General features: G+C 43.1%; 1 protein-coding gene across 1 annotated transcript in view; it reads left to right on the forward strand.

Moving 5' to 3' along the window:
- The window catches only part of ntrk3b (neurotrophic tyrosine kinase, receptor, type 3b), a gene marked incomplete at its 5' end in the record, with an annotated part of 190,479 nt that overhangs the window by 24,713 nt on the left and 150,012 nt on the right, over window positions 1-15,754 (forward strand). Inside the window, one exon of the mRNA XM_084541455.1 lies at window positions 13,325-13,399. Within this exon, the coding sequence (XP_084397581.1) occupies window positions 13,325-13,399 (75 nt within the window). The remainder of the gene's footprint in view (window positions 1-13,324; window positions 13,400-15,754) is intronic.

The raw sequence follows: 15,754 nt of genomic DNA on the forward strand, positions 1-15,754 counted from the left end.
TCCATCGTCTCTATGCAGGGTGAATCATTTTTAATACAACTGTAATTTGGTCAATTTTGCCTGTCACTTTTATATCGGTATCATATTCTCCAGCACACACTCTCTGCTGTTAATGTAATTGAGACAAATTGTCACAATTTACCAGGGTTTTCATATTTTTCCAGTAAAAGGTGCAGTGGGGAAGAGCACAGGCCCCATTTGTTTCTATGGTGTTTCTGGCTGCCATATAAACACTGAATCATGTTTTAATTTTTTTTATTTATTAACGGAAGCCTGGCTGAGTGTGAATGCTCATTTTATGCGCCCATAACGGGGATAAAATAAGAGGAAAAGGAGTTGGATTTCTTCATCCATGTGTACAGCACCTGCTGGCCGTCCTTCTCAGTGGCAAGAAGTGTACTTGTACACATTGTAACTGCATGATGGCCGATGTACTTAATCTAACTGTAACTGTTCTTCACTTTTGTTTTTTTAATACTGACCTGTAATCATTGCCACAAATAATTAAAAGTGCTAAATGTGCGAAACCCTGACGGAAACACTTATAGAACAGAAGGCACCTTCCCCTTCGAGCCTAGTTGTCTTTACTATTGGGTAACTTCACCATATCGCAGACACCTCCTTCTCTCTGGTGGTATTTATACACCGATCAGGCATAACATTATGACCTAATATTGTGTAGGTCTCCCTTGTGTCTCCAAACCAGTTGTCAGAGGATGGACATGGGCCTTCTCAGGGTGTCCTGTGGTGTCTGGCAACAGGATGTTGTTTGTGGGGGCCTTTGGGTCCTATGGGTTGAGGGGAGGGGCTTCAGTGGATCATCCCACAGACACTTGATCAGTTTGCGATCTAGTGAATTTGGAGGCCAGGTGCAACACCTTGTGCTGTTTTTCATGTTTTTTTGAGTTGTTCCTAAACCGTTTTTTTTTTTGTGTGTGTGCGCGCCTGTGTCAGGCTGCATCCTGCTGGGGATGGCTGCTGCCATCAAGGAGTGTCATTGCTATGGGGTGGGGGTGCCTGGTCTGGTCTAGGTGGGTGGTACATGTCTAAGTAACATCCACACGACTTAGATAAACTTCACTGATCCACAAGGTAAATTGCTTGCTCACAGTAGCTTAGTTGCACTTAAAAAAAAACGCTCTAAAGAACCACAAGTAAAAGAATGATTAAACAAAATAAAATATAATTAAAATCTAGTAAAATAAAATAAAAATAGTATAAGCAAAAATGTACAGAATTCCTTAGAGATGGAAGAATATACACTATATTACCAAAAGTATTCGCTCACCCATTCAAATGATCAGAATCAGGTGTTCTAATCACTTGGCCTGGCCCCAGGTGTATAAATTCCAGCACTCAGGCATGCAGACTGTGAAACAAGACATTTGTGAAAGAATGGGCCGCTCTCAGGAGCTCAGTGAATTCCAGCGTGGAACTGTCATAGGATGCCACTTGTGCAACAAATCCAGTCGTGAAATTTCCTCGCTCCTAAATATTCCACAGTCAACTGTCAGCTCTATTATAACAAAATGGAAGCGTTTGGGAAAAACAGCAACTCAGCCACGAAGTGGTAGGCCACGTAAAGTGACGGAGAGGGGTCAGCGGATGCTGAAGCGCATAGTGCAAAGAGGTCGCCGACTTTCTGCACAGTCAATTGCTACAGAGCTACAAACTTCATGTGACCTTCAGATTAGCCCAAGTACAGTACGCAGAGAGCTTCATGGAATGGGTTTCCATGGCCGAGCAGCTGCAGCCAAGCCACACATCACCAAGTGCAATGCAAGGCGTCGGATGCAATGGTGTAAAGCACGCCGCCACTGGCCTCTAGAGCAGTGGAGACGCGTTCTCTGGAGTGATGAATCACGCTTTACCATCTGGCAATCTGATGGACGAGTCTGGGTTTGGAGGTTGCCAGGAGAACGGTACATTTCAGATTGCATTGTGCCAACTGTGAAATTTGGTGGAGGAGGAATTATGGTATGGGGTTGTTTTTCAGGAGCTGGGCTTGGCCCCTTAGTTCCAGTGAAAGGAACATTGAATGCTTCAGGATACCAAAACATTTTGGACAATTCCATGCTCCCAACCTTGTGGGAACAGTTTGGAGCGGGCCCCTTCCTCTTCCAACATGACTGTGCACCAGTGCACAAAGCAAGGTCCATAAAGACGTGGATGACAGAGTCTGGTGTGGATGAACTTGACTGGCCTGCACAGAGTCCTGACCTGAACCCGATAGAACACCTTTGGGATGAATTAGAGCGGAGACTGAGAGCCAGGCCTTCTCGACCAACATCAGTGTGTGACCTCACCAATGCGCTTTTGGAAGAATGGTCAAAAATTCCTATAAACACTCTCCTCAACCTTGTGGACAGTCTTCCCAGAAGAGTTGAAGCTGTAATAGCTGCAAAAGGTGGACCGACATCATATTGAATTCTATGAGTTAGGAATGGGATGGCACTTCAGTTCATAGAATGAGTAAAGGCAGGTGAGCGAATACTTTTGGTAATATAGTGTATATTATACACACAGGAATGATAGTAAGGTGCAATAGTGTCCATTAACATAAATAACATGGAGTTATCTGTTACAGAAAGGTGAGTCGTTGTACAGCTGGACTGAGAATGGCATGACAGAAGTCCTGTAGCGTTCACTGTGGCAGCTGTTGGAGAATGAGCTCCGCTGCCCCTCTGTTGTCTGGTGTAGTGGATGAGATGGATTGTCCGTGATGGAGAGCAGTTTGTCCAGTGTCCTCCTGTCCCTCACTGAGACAAACGTCTCCAACTCATTACCAATTACATGAGCAGCCTTTCGGATCAATCGGTCGATCCTACTTTTGTCCTTTTTGCTGGTGCTGCTCCCCCAACAAACCACAGCAAAGTAGAGGACGCTCGCAACAACAGACTGGTAGAACATCTCCATCAACTTGCTGCATACATTAAAAGACCTGAGCTTTCTCAGGAAGTAGAGTCTACTAAGGCCCTTCTTGTAAACAGCATCGCTATTGTCCCTCCAGTTCAGTCTGCTGTTCATGTGGACTCCCAGGTACTTATAGTGGTCCACTACTTCCACCTCCAGGCCCTGGATGGTGATGGGCTCCGCTGGTGTCCTCTTCCTCCTGAAGTCAGTGACCAGTTCCTTGGTCTTGTCTACATTCAGGAGTAGGTGGTTTGCTGGGACCACTCAACAAAGTCTCCAATCAGTGTCCTATACTCCACCTCCTGTCCATCTCTAATACACCCAACCACTGCAGATTCAACAGAGAACTTCTGCAGGTGGCAGGACCCAGAGCTGTACTGGAAATCAGAGGTGTAAAGAGTGAACAGAAATGGAGACAGGACAGGGAGCCCCCAAGCCGCACAAACTGGGGCCTGTCGGACAAGTAATCGGCAATCCAGGAGACGGTGGAGGAGCTGACACCCATCCTGAGCAGCTTCTCACTCATCAGAAACGGGTGAAGGGTGTTAAAAGCACTGGAGAAATCAAGAGCGTTTTGCAGTCACAGTGACACATCTACCCATTCGTGCACCCATTGAAGCACTAACCCCTTGGTTCAGGCACAACCCGCTCTATCCACTGTTCCACAGCCACTCGTTGCAGAAGTCCCCCAAACTTCTGCTGAGTCTAACCCCCAATCCACCTGAATCTCCCTCCTCCTGGATCCCAAACATGAGCGCGTACAGCCGGGAGAACCATGTGAGAGCCTTGATACATAGCTGACATCGTCCAGGATGTTGATTCCTTGGAGCGCTGGAGTCATTATTTCTTATTCATTAAGTTTTATGTCAGACTCAGAGCGCCTAAAATATTTGCTCCAAAATGGATGCAGCGTGTGATGTTTGACATAAAATTTGGCAGCTGCTAATAAAATATTGTCTTATTTCGTACCTTTTATATTTATGTTGATTATACAGCCACACTCGTCACACTCAGGATTAGCATATCTGAGTTGTTTACTATGGAGAAGTATTTCGGAAATACCTTTCAGTGCAATACTGTGCTGAAAGCACCAGTAATATTAAACGTATAGTTGAGTGAGCACCTCTTTCACATTCTCAACCAATACTGAACATTATAGGTTCGCTAAATGTGGAGATTGAGGCAGATCTGTTTTCACTGGATCATATGAAATAGTGCAGCCATGCCTGGGGATTTTATGCTAAAGTTTTATGTGATAATACTTTATCTATGTATTTATTATGTATTTTAATATTTATCGATGGACACGTGACACCAGGCTCTTCCGGGGACTTCAAGGCTTGGCCCCAGATCTCCACTAACCACAGAAGTGACACTGACTGTGTGAACATCAATCAACAACGACCCCAGAGAAAGGAAGGTGGAAAAAAAAGAGGACACCATACGTGCCAGTTGGCTTTGCATATTAACACTGTTGTTGGGGGCCGTTTTATAAATCAGATTTTGACCAACAGATGGAAGCTGGATATAATTTCATAGGCTCATACATTAGGAAGGAAGCCGGTGCATCTGTCTGCCTGTGCATGTGATTGCATTTGCATAGAGGTAACAGGCGTGGGCTCGTCTCGGTGAGCGACACCAGAGAGACTGTAATACTTGATTCCCATTTACAAGCTTTGAATGCCAAATGTCCCTCATGATTGATTTGGAGGATGACTTGTTCCAAGCCTTCCAGTCACAGTAAATGCTGGAAATAGCTTCCTTTCCCCTTTTCTTTGTAATCGCTACTTCCTCCGTGTCCTTTTTTCCGTGTCTCCTCTTTACAATGCAGCTCGCAAAACACTTGTGAGTCAGACATAAAAAAAAAAACAACAAAACAAAACAAAGAAAAACAGGTTATCTGATTGATGTTAGGCGTGTGCTTTAATCTAGAGGAGTGCTACTTCACCACTGCGTCCCCACTCTGAAGTGTTTGGGCTCTAGTAGAGTGCTGCTTTGCCTCTGCGGAGAGGGAGGCAGAATGTAGATCAATATCCCAGGAACACACCAGAGACATTCTATTTTATTAAACATTTTCCCATTAAGGCGGTGGCGCGGGCATTGTAGATCATCCCAACAAAGTCGTAAATCACAGACAGACAGCAGTATTGTAAACAATGGGTAGAATCAGAGGAGATTACCAAGGAACAGAAGCTATTTGGTGTTTGTGCAACTGGGAGCCTCATGGATCTTTTTTTATTTTATAATACCGCACGTTTCAGCACAGGGAATGCTTTTCTCATAAGGTATCATCAAAATCATATTGTATTCAAGCACATCAAAACACGTCTCCATGCTACAGGCACGACACTGCACAGCCCTGCGGCTAATGACCTTTTTCTCATCTTATTAACAGAGATTGACTGACATGTCTCACGCTGCTGTCCCTCTAAATCCTCTACAGTAGTAAACCAAGCAAGTCATTCATAGGAAAGAAAGGAAATATCCTGAAAAAGGTCTAAAATACTGGACCTCATCACTGACAAAATTAATAAGTTAACCTAAGCATATTTTAGGCTGCACTGATCAGTGTTTTTATATTAACAAATGACTTAAAGGCTATGTATTATGTTAAAGTGGAATCATGCATCGATAGAACCAAAGTGACTTTTGTGCGTTTTGTGTCTACAAGGGATTAGATGGCGTAACCTACGCACGTAACCTACGCCGGTGTGAGCCATTTATACCTGTGCCTCGTTAGTCTGGCTTGCTCTGTAAAAACGCCACCCAAATGCTAGTCGGCGCTGTGTCTTTTTTGGCAGTTGGGTTAATTTCTGTTTCTACTTCCTGCTTCATATTGAACAATGGCGACTGAAACTTTTGCCAAAATTTCGCAGAAGACGAGTCGTACAAATGCTCGTACCTTCAAACCTCTTCAGTCAATCTTTCTTCTGTGTGTTCCATCTTTATTGATCCAAAACAATCAAATTGAAAGTTGCGGAGATGGACAAGCAGCCGGAAATACTAAAGCGGAAATACGCTACTGCCAAGCGGACCAATCGCAGCTCTTTGCGGTCTGCATCCCTGTGGTGCCTAGTTACATCTAAGCAGAGGTGCACTTCAGGCTACAGCTTTAGGGTCTACGTAGGGTCTGGACTGTTGCTGTAGCTACAGCGTCAAATTGACGAAGAAGTATAAACCGTCTGTCAGCCTCAGCTTGCATTTTGGCATTTTACAGATTGTTGCTTTGGTTTTAGAGCTCACAGCTTTTAGTGCTCAGCAACACTGTGCTCAGTAACCTCACTTCCTGCATTGAAGCTTTCAAAAGCTCTGGAAACTACTACTAGGTGTAACTTATGTTAATGTACTGAACATTTTTGACTCCAAACTAATCCATGTCAAAGAGGCCATCAATGTGGACGCTATTTATTTAAAAGAAATGACCAAAAAGTAGAGTGTGGACTCTGCTAACAACAGTTTGTATATCACAACTCAATGACCAACAAGGTAGGCTCACCGGCCTGTACTCGGATGCTCTGTCTAATTTTTTCTAAGATAGTTATTATAATTTTTGTATGAAGTACTTTATATGACTTAATGTTCTGCTTTTGATGTTACGATATATTCACATGTCTGGTGTCTGTTATTACCACTTTAGATTCCACGGTCTTCTATGGTGTTTTCACACTTAACCTGTTTGGTAGAGTTAAAACAAACTCTGGTCTGTTTGCCTACTTAGTTTGGTTCATTTGGGCTGATGACAGAGCTGGCAATCAAATCCGCCTGAAACTTAACTCGCTCTCGTTCCAAGCTGTCTGTGGTGCAGTTCATTTTAAGTCTGAAAGCAAATGGTCCAACCACAGTATTTTGTGCTGTTAGCTCGACTTTAGTATGCGTTCAAAAGCGAAACCGTGAATAAATCTAAATATTTCATCAACTTATCAGCTGTGTACGTGATTTTTCAATAAGGAGAGATCAAGTGGGTGCAGAAGGAACATTTACTGAGGAAATCTGAACATGCAAGGTAGTAGTTTGGCCATTAGACGTCCAAGAGCGACAGTGTCATAGAGATAAATCCCAATGATGCCCCAATGAAGGCACGAAGAGACAGGACCAGAGTGTAGACAGTGATGGTGATAGAGATGAGGATAATGTCGTCAGGTGGCTGAAGGATACCTCTGATGAAGGTTTTTGGGATGACCATGGGGGAGGAGGGTTGCCTGTGGAACAGTGACATTACCCCACATTGATGAAGGAATAGTTGGCTGGGAGATATTTCATTGGATGAAAGTAGTGAAATTGAGGATGGACTGCTTTTGAAAGCATGGGAAAAGGAAGAGGAAAAGAAAATAGAGTGATAGTCTACATTCACCGGAGGGGAATGGATCATTAGGGGAAAGATCTCCATTACTGTAAATCATTGAGTAACACGTATGTTTGCCAATATATGTGGACATTTCATCCTGATCAGTTTGAGGCTGCTCTGTCAGTTAATTATGTCAGATTAAAAGGCAGGTATCCCTCTGCAATCATTTCTGCACAAGTTACCTAATTTTTATCTCAGCCAGCTTGTCATTATTCATAAAGTGCAGCTGATTCGCAGCCTGCAGCGGTAGCCTGTTAATAACGTCCACAATCAGTCATATAGATAGGTTTGAAAATGGCATTAGACTAATGAAAACACGGCTACAGTCTGAGACTGTGTAGTGCCACCTTGTTACTTTACTCCCACGTCAATTCAAAAAGATGTGTCTGTTCTTCTCCTGTGTAAATACCCCAAAATGCACACAGACAATACTGAGAAAAAAAAACAACAACACAAAAAGCCATACTCTGTAATTATAGCTCAGATTAGTGCTCAATAGTTTTGTCAATAGCAGCTGCTAGAAGAGAACAATGTTAATGGTGTTCATATTAACATCGTCATCTTCTTTCAGATTTGGTCTTGGTAGTGTAATCTTGCTGTGTTGACCTATTAAGAAATGAAAAACGTTTTGTTTCTTGATCGTTTTTTTTCTTTTCTTTCTGGTGCTCATATTCACAGAAGCTCAGGACAAAATAGCAGGTAGGGGGTTCAGTGCGTAGCCCTGGGCCACTTCAACACAACAGATGGCTGTTGCTGAGATCGAATCTGTTACTGTTTGGTTCCAGGGTGTTCTCCTCAAGCACTGAACCACCCCACCACCCAGTTCAGATTGTACTTTGTTGGAGGCCATTTTCTAAAGCAGATGGAAAGTGGCTGTAATTTCAGAGGCTTGTATGTTAGAGAGCAATCTGTTGGCTCTGCCTGTACAGTTTGTCCTGCTCATTTCCTTTGTACTTTGCGGTTATTAGCCAAGCCGCGTCGCTGCAAATTTATTTAGAAAGCACTTCAAGAAAACAGGATCATAAAATACTGTGCTGGGAACAAATAATTTAAAGATAGATAAGAGAGAAGAAACAGACATAATGAAAGCAGACTTCAATTCATGTTTAAATCATGTTGTCAGAAAAGGCTTCTTTTTTTTGCTTACATCTCCTGTCTTCTCTGTAATATTCATTTTGACAAAGTGGCGACTTGAACAATGGTGCTGTCTCGCTCACTGTAAGTCAGGATCATACTTACTACGCGAATGCTATAGCTTCTCCATTACTTTTCGAATTCTGTTGATTTTGTGTTTACACCATCTACCTCAGAGAACGCGGGAATAACAGAACACCGATTAAATGCTCCTGTATCGTTTCAGCAACTTTGTTATTCATATCCATCTTTTCACCACAGCCTAATCCACATGCATATTCAGCATGCCGCGGACAATCAGAGGTTCTGAGCTGACAGTGTGCTCAGGTCCGCGGGGATGTGTTGCCTGCTTCCTCTGTGCTGTTTGTTGACAGCAGCTTGATGAAAATGGGGGTAGTGCGAAATTACATCACAGAGCCTAATCTGTACTGCAAATGAAAACATTTGGTGTACAATATCATAGCAGTATTTTACTATACAATATTCCTGTAATGATGTGCGTCTGATGCAAGCTAGTCAGATTGTGTATTTAATCCATAGACTGTACAAAGATGGACGACGGAACTGCTTCTCAAAAGTGAAGCCAAAGCAAGTAGAGCTCCCTTTGGTGACTGGCTGCAGTATAGGTCATAAGCTCCACTTCCTCTATGTTAGTGGATGGGACTTGGGCCAAACTAAAACACTGAAATACACGTCAAATACAATTTCCTCCAGGAATTTAGGTAGTTAATATAATACTGATGGATACTCAAGTGTAATTTTTTCTTATAAATTTCCTTTTAGTTAATTATTTGACGCTATATAAACAGGATGTGATACCATGACCACTACGAGTTGCCATGCCAACCACTGAGTGAAGCGCTCCCATAGGACCGTGAGCATAGTAATACATGAATAAATTATAAGTACAGTGTGTAATCTAACAGAACAGAGCGTGAGTGTGGCGGAAGTGTGGGCGGATTATTGAAAACGTGGGTCGGCGTGGCTCCACTCTTGAACCGTATTGCGTAGACTCTGGATCCAAACTCATAAGATGGTGCCGTCCATATCCCCGAGAAAATAGCATCAGTTTGGCCAAAAGCAAGGAAGTGGGGACGCATTGTCCATATTTATATACAGTCTATGGTTTAATCACTGTAGAAGCACAGTTTGAATAAATAATAAATAAATGCTGCTATGATCTTATTGAAACATGGTTCAGTCCTACACTTTCTATATACCATATACACTGATCAGCCACAACATTATAACCACTGACAGGAGAACTGAATAACATTGACCATCTTCTGGCAATTCAATGTTCTGCTGGAAAACTTTTGAACCAGGCATTCGTGTGGATGTTACTTAGACATGTACCACCCACCTAGACCAGACCAGGCACCCCCCACCCCATAGCAATGACACTCCTTGGTGGCACCTGCCATCCCCAGCAGGATGCAGCCTGACACAGGCACACACACACAAACGGTTTAGGAACAACTCAAATAACATGAAAAACAGCACAAGGTGTTGACCTGGCCTCCAAATTCACTAGATCCCTAAAGCATGAACTGGAACAAGCCTGATCCGCAGAGGCTCCTCCCCTCAACCCATAGGACCCAAAGGCCCCCACTAACAACATTCTGTTCCCAGACACCACAGGACACCCTGAGAAGGACCATGTCCATTCTCTGATGAGTCACAACTGTTTTGGAGGTACTACGGAGACCTACACAATATTAGGAAGGCGGTCATAATGTTATGCCTGATCGGTGTATACTGAGACATCAGAAATTTGCCATTTAAATTTTCTGAGCATCATCCCTATGTGGAAGGTTTTCTCTCCAAAATCATATCTATCAAGCTTTACTCACTGAGAGGTAGAATAGAAATGCAGCTTTATAAATACAGATTTTTTCAAAGAGAGACTCTGACAAAAACCATGTAGAAGGCTGTCTAATGGTGTTTCCGAAGATGAGTGGTATCTCTAAGCTACTTCTCAAGACGAGAAACGAGGCCAGTGAACAGTGAATACATACAGTCTACAGTGAAACGTGGAAGAATTGGACACCTGCACTTTATCAACTCCACCATGACCAACAAGAAGCATCACTCCAGTCTTTAGAGACACGTAGGAATTATACTGCAGCGAGATAAGAACCCAAACTCCCCTCGAAGCTTTGCAAGACCTTGAAGACCAAGGAAGGAAGGCTGGCTGTCTTTCCTCCGCTGTTATGGGACCTTGAGCTCATGGAACTGATATGGAGCAGTCTGAGAAAGCCAAACGTGTCCAACGTCACTTGAAGCTCTTCGGAACATTCGTTATCAGGCGTGAACAAACTTGTGGTGTTCATGCAGCTCGGGATGCAACATATATATTCAGAGATTCATCTTTTTACTCAAACTCTAGCAATACGTGAATTGTATTTGCATTAAGACATTTTGGGTTAAGTTGGAAACAAAAACACAAGTATTTTTACTGGAGGTCGAGACTGTTGACGGCATCTGTACCATTATTTTAAACTTTCTTTGTCCGTGGCCAAGAAATTAGTTCTGCTAATTCATTAAACATTCAAACCATAACCTGAAATATTAAATTATTAATTTACAAATGCGGGCACTATTCACTACACTTGAGTATTACCACTCTCTTTTAGAAGGCGCAAACCCAATAGTACATGAGAACCCCAATGTGGGGGTTTAGTTTTCTCTGAGCCTTCCGTCTCTCTCCGTCTCTGGGGCAACGCAGCAGGACTGTGAGCAAGCAAATACTCGCGAGGGAAATCCGTCTTTTCTGCTTGCAGGTCACATTAATGACTCAGCTCCCTGCCTTCAGAATCAGCTGCCCCCAGTTCAGCACTAATCTCAACATCAGCGGCGTGACCGTCGGTGCAAAGCAGTCACAGCTGCGACATGTTTTCATTTTGTTGCCGCTCGCGTCGGCCAGCTTTTAGCGCGTCCGCGTTGCTAGTATGAATGTTTGATATCATTCTGTCTATATGAATGTGAGTCTGTCTGCAGTATGTAACTGGTTCTACTGGATGTAATTCTTGGCTAACAGTAGTGCACCCACATCCCCTACCGATTTTTAAAATATTAAATGGCTTCAGTCATTTCAACGCATATACTGCTAAAGAAGGCTCTCCAGGACACTTGATCGTTATGACTTCAGAATGATCTATGGGCGTGAGAGCGCCATGAAAGAGAGCACGTCTTCAGCCATGTCTTGGTGTTGGTTCATGGAGAATAGTTTGCTATCTAGTTGTTATTGTCGTGGACATATTAAAGAAACTTTCCAGGACATTAGTGTTCAAGGTTCTTATCCATTAGAGGGTCATGGTGGAGCTGGAGCCCCTCCCAGCTATCGTCATATCTATCTAGCTATCTATACCACTACAAAATCACTGCACTACACATGCCTCATCCTTGAGGCTTGGTTATAGCTGACTAGTAATTGTTATAAACAAATTACTAAAGTCTGGAAATTATTAGTCATTTCTTGTGATGTGGAGCTGACTATGATTTGCATGTAGCCTGTTATATAAAAAATATTTATTCTGGATACGAGGCACTTGAAAGTGCATATGTAACCTAACTGTGACTAACACTGTTACCTAATAAGTAAACCTAGTGTATTTTGTGGACAAATGTGATTCACAGCCGCAGTCAACCAGCGTGAAAGCAGTCCGGGTGCAGTCCACCTGTACAAATAAGTATTTCTTTGCTCTGATTTCAGATCTTCTGAACTATTTGTTAAATCCGAGCTTGATTTCTGGCGCCTCGGCTCACACTATCATCAGAATTACAGCTATTGCCAATGTAATTGTAATATTAAAACTCATTTACCGGAAAAGCATCCAGAAACACAGTTAGTCATGTTCTCTTGATGCTCTCTGCTCTCATCAGACGGCCTTCATACAGCAGTAATTGGCAACATCGTGGCCAACAATAAAGTCACGTACAGTGGGGCTTCGGCAGAGGGGGTTACATTTGGCAGACCTGTAGCCTCCTCGCCACAAAAAGCAGGTGGCGCACCCCGAGCACAGGGCTCGAATAAACGTAATTCTTAGGTGCTGTCTCATCATACAAGAGCTCAAGCTTTGTTAGATTGATGCTGTTGCTGCTACGTTGCTGCTGAAGATTGTTGCTGCTACGTGTTCACAGAAAGTCTAGACTTTGGCTGCATGATTTGTGTTATCTCCGTGTGCATGGAAATTGATGCATTTATGCTGGAACTGAATCGTGTATGAGCGTGTAGGTGAGGTAAAAAAATAAAAATCTGTATGTGTTTCACTAATTGGTTCAAGAAACTGATATGAAATTTTACGTTTAGGACAAAGTACCTATTATGTTCTAATCATATTTCTCTTTCTCCACAACAAAACAATAAAGCCTTTGCCATGTCCTCCGCTATGTCTCCTCATTTCCCCGGCTTAATTGAAACCTGTGTGCCTGACGTTTTTGACTATTTCATTTCCAAACCATAACAACAACAAATCGTTCATAAACCATTTTTTTTTCTCTCTCTCGCTTGTCTAAAGCTAATTTAAAGGCACCAGCTTCTGGGCCTTTTATGCCACCACACAGAAAGAGTTTTTCCCTGGGAGTGTGATAGTATTAGCAGAAGAGAAGTCATCTGCAGTGTTTACCTGGTCTGCACCCCCACCCCCAATTCCTCTAACACAGATTAAGCTGCAGAAGCTGCCTCTTGGCAATTAAATCTATCAGAGGGCAGCAGAGAGCGCTCTGTCAGAACTGTTCCAATAATTGCAGTTTAAATGAATATGGATTCAAAAACTTTTGACGACACACTGCCAGTTAATTTGCAACTCGGGATGTGAAAGGGAAAAAAAAAAGATATTTTTTCCTGTCATGTCTTTTAGTTTGTTTTCTTTTCTCCTCGCATGAACGGGAGCATCTCATTTACTATTCTCTTTTTTTGTGTGTTTGCAGACACATAGAGAACTGGACAGGATTGCAGACTCTGAGAGACGTCGATATGGAGCTCTACACTGGACTACAGAGACTGTGAGTGCTGTTGCTGTTATCTGGCGAGGGTGGGGGTTGGGGGGTGATGGACACTTCACTGTATTACAGTCCTGCTGCGTTGCAGATCTGGGAAAAAAAGTCAGAGGAGCCGGCGCCGCTGTTAATCCCCATTTTCCATCTTCTGCCTTCGTGCCGCGGAGAGTTGAGAGCAGTTGTTCAGCTCGGAGCCATAGTTGCAACAATGTCCCAGCCCTTCTCTGAGGAGAAGAGGTGCCGTTAGTTGGACTGTGCAGAGGGAGAAGAGCGAGTGAAAGGGGTGTGCTTCTGATCCTAACGCAAGCTGATGTTTAAACAAGCTTTTAATTCTCAACAGTCACACGCTGGTGGAACATCCCCTTCACTTTGCTCAGCCACTGATCAAATAATGCTGAAACGCAGCAGGGAAAATTGAATTAAGGGTCCCCGCTGCAACATTGTGATCTTTGTGATCTTTTTTTTTTATTCTCATCTCTTCACTTCTTTAAGCAATGTTATGCTCCTTTCCTGCTTTGCAGACCTGCACTTTGAGGCCACATCCTTTACAATTCTGCAACCCCCCCCACCTCCAACCTCAACCCCCACGTGCGCGCAGAGAACTGTTTTCTCCTTAGCCCTCCAAAGTCAGAGCTGGTCTCTCCCCTGATCCCCTTGATCCCTCATCAGGGAGGCCAAGTGCAATATCTCCACTAGTAAATTAGCATTTTTCTCATTACCACCGCCTCTCTCCTGCTGCCTTGTCTGGGGACGCCGGCTCCTCCCCGCCTGGAGTTGAGCTGTCGGAGGAAAAGGCAGTTGTGATGCTGCCTCGTGGGGCTGTTAGTGGTGTGGAGGGATTAGGAAAAAAGGCAAAAAGTTACTCCAGGATGCCTTCCATCACCTCAATTTACATCTGACCTCTTCATCACCATCTCTATTTGAATAATAATAATAAAAAAAAGTGAAATTATTCATTGAAAACGCTGGCTAATTATTTGTAAATGTTGTATAACTGTATATTTTCATAAACAGAGGCTGTATTCATTCATTCGTCATTTATTATCCTCTAAGGGCCACGGGGGTGGGGGTTGGTGGTGATGGAGGAGTCTATCACAGGGTTAACACAAAGAGACAATAGAAAACCACAGATTAAACTAACAAGCATGTCTTTGGAATATCTTTAGAAGCAACTCTCTTATATTATATTGTATTTTATTGTATTGTATCACTTCCCCTTTATAAAACACCAACAGTACAGACTGGATGGGAACCTTTAGCAAGTATTTGTTTGGGACCCTTTTAAATTCAGGCTGGATGCACGTTTGACTGGACTTGATTTGAACGCACATATGTGCAGAATTTAATCCGACATGTCCTTACAGTTTTTTGACATCTTTGAAGGTTTTTCATTATTTTGCGTTCTCTACATTGTAGAGTGAACTGAAGGAACTAGGAAGTAACACATTTAGATTCATGTAGGAAGAAAAAAAAAACTACAGCTTAACAAGGTTATATCATCTCACATATGCTGAGCACGTAGCGGCTGATTTTCCTTCACTTTCACACTGGTCCAACTCATTTCAAACCATTTCAGTGTCGTCTGATGCAGCACTGCATTGTTCTCCGTCTTGGTCAAACGGCCCTCAGAGATCCTGGAGGTGTTTTGGGTCATTGTCACGATTAAAAATAAATGATGGTCCCGTTAAAGTAAAATCACTTGTGTTGCTGCATAATGTCATGTCTGTTTCGCTGCCTTGAAATTTGAACAGTACCAACAATGAATTTGTCTGACCCAAGTGCCTATTTCCACCAGTCTAATGTCCATCCCATGTCCTACGTGGCCCAGGCAGTTCTCTTCTTGTTGTTGTTCTTCCTCAGCAGTGGTTTCTTTGCAGCAGTTTGACAATGAAGGCCTAAATCACATACACTCCTCTGAGCAGTTGATGTTGAGATGAACTTGACTTCCTACTTGAACTCTGGGAAGCGCTGATTTGGGCCCTAATCTGAGGTGCTGGTGATTGCTGATTTCGGAGCCCGGCAACTCTAGTGAACTTCTCTGCAGCGGAGAAAACTCTTCCTTCCCTGGAGCGGTTTCATCACACTATTCAGTGGTTTTGCACTGCACTTGAAGAAACTTTTGGAGATTCTCCAAGCTGATTGACCTTTGTGTCTTGATGATGGACGCCATAAAATAGATTAGACTACAGTGACTGAATAGGATTATTTGCTGTGTACCAATACCACGGCACAACAGAACTAATGATATCAAACACACACCTGTCAACTAAGAGACATTCCAGGTGACGACCAAACGAAGCTGCTGAAGATGCTGCCTATAGGAATCATTTAATCTCGGAAAACAGTCGCTAGTTTGCTTTT

The sequence above is a fragment of the Chelon labrosus genome (assembly GCF_963514085.1).
Source record: "Chelon labrosus genome assembly, chromosome: 3".
Lineage (NCBI taxonomy): Eukaryota > Metazoa > Chordata > Actinopteri > Mugiliformes > Mugilidae > Chelon > Chelon labrosus.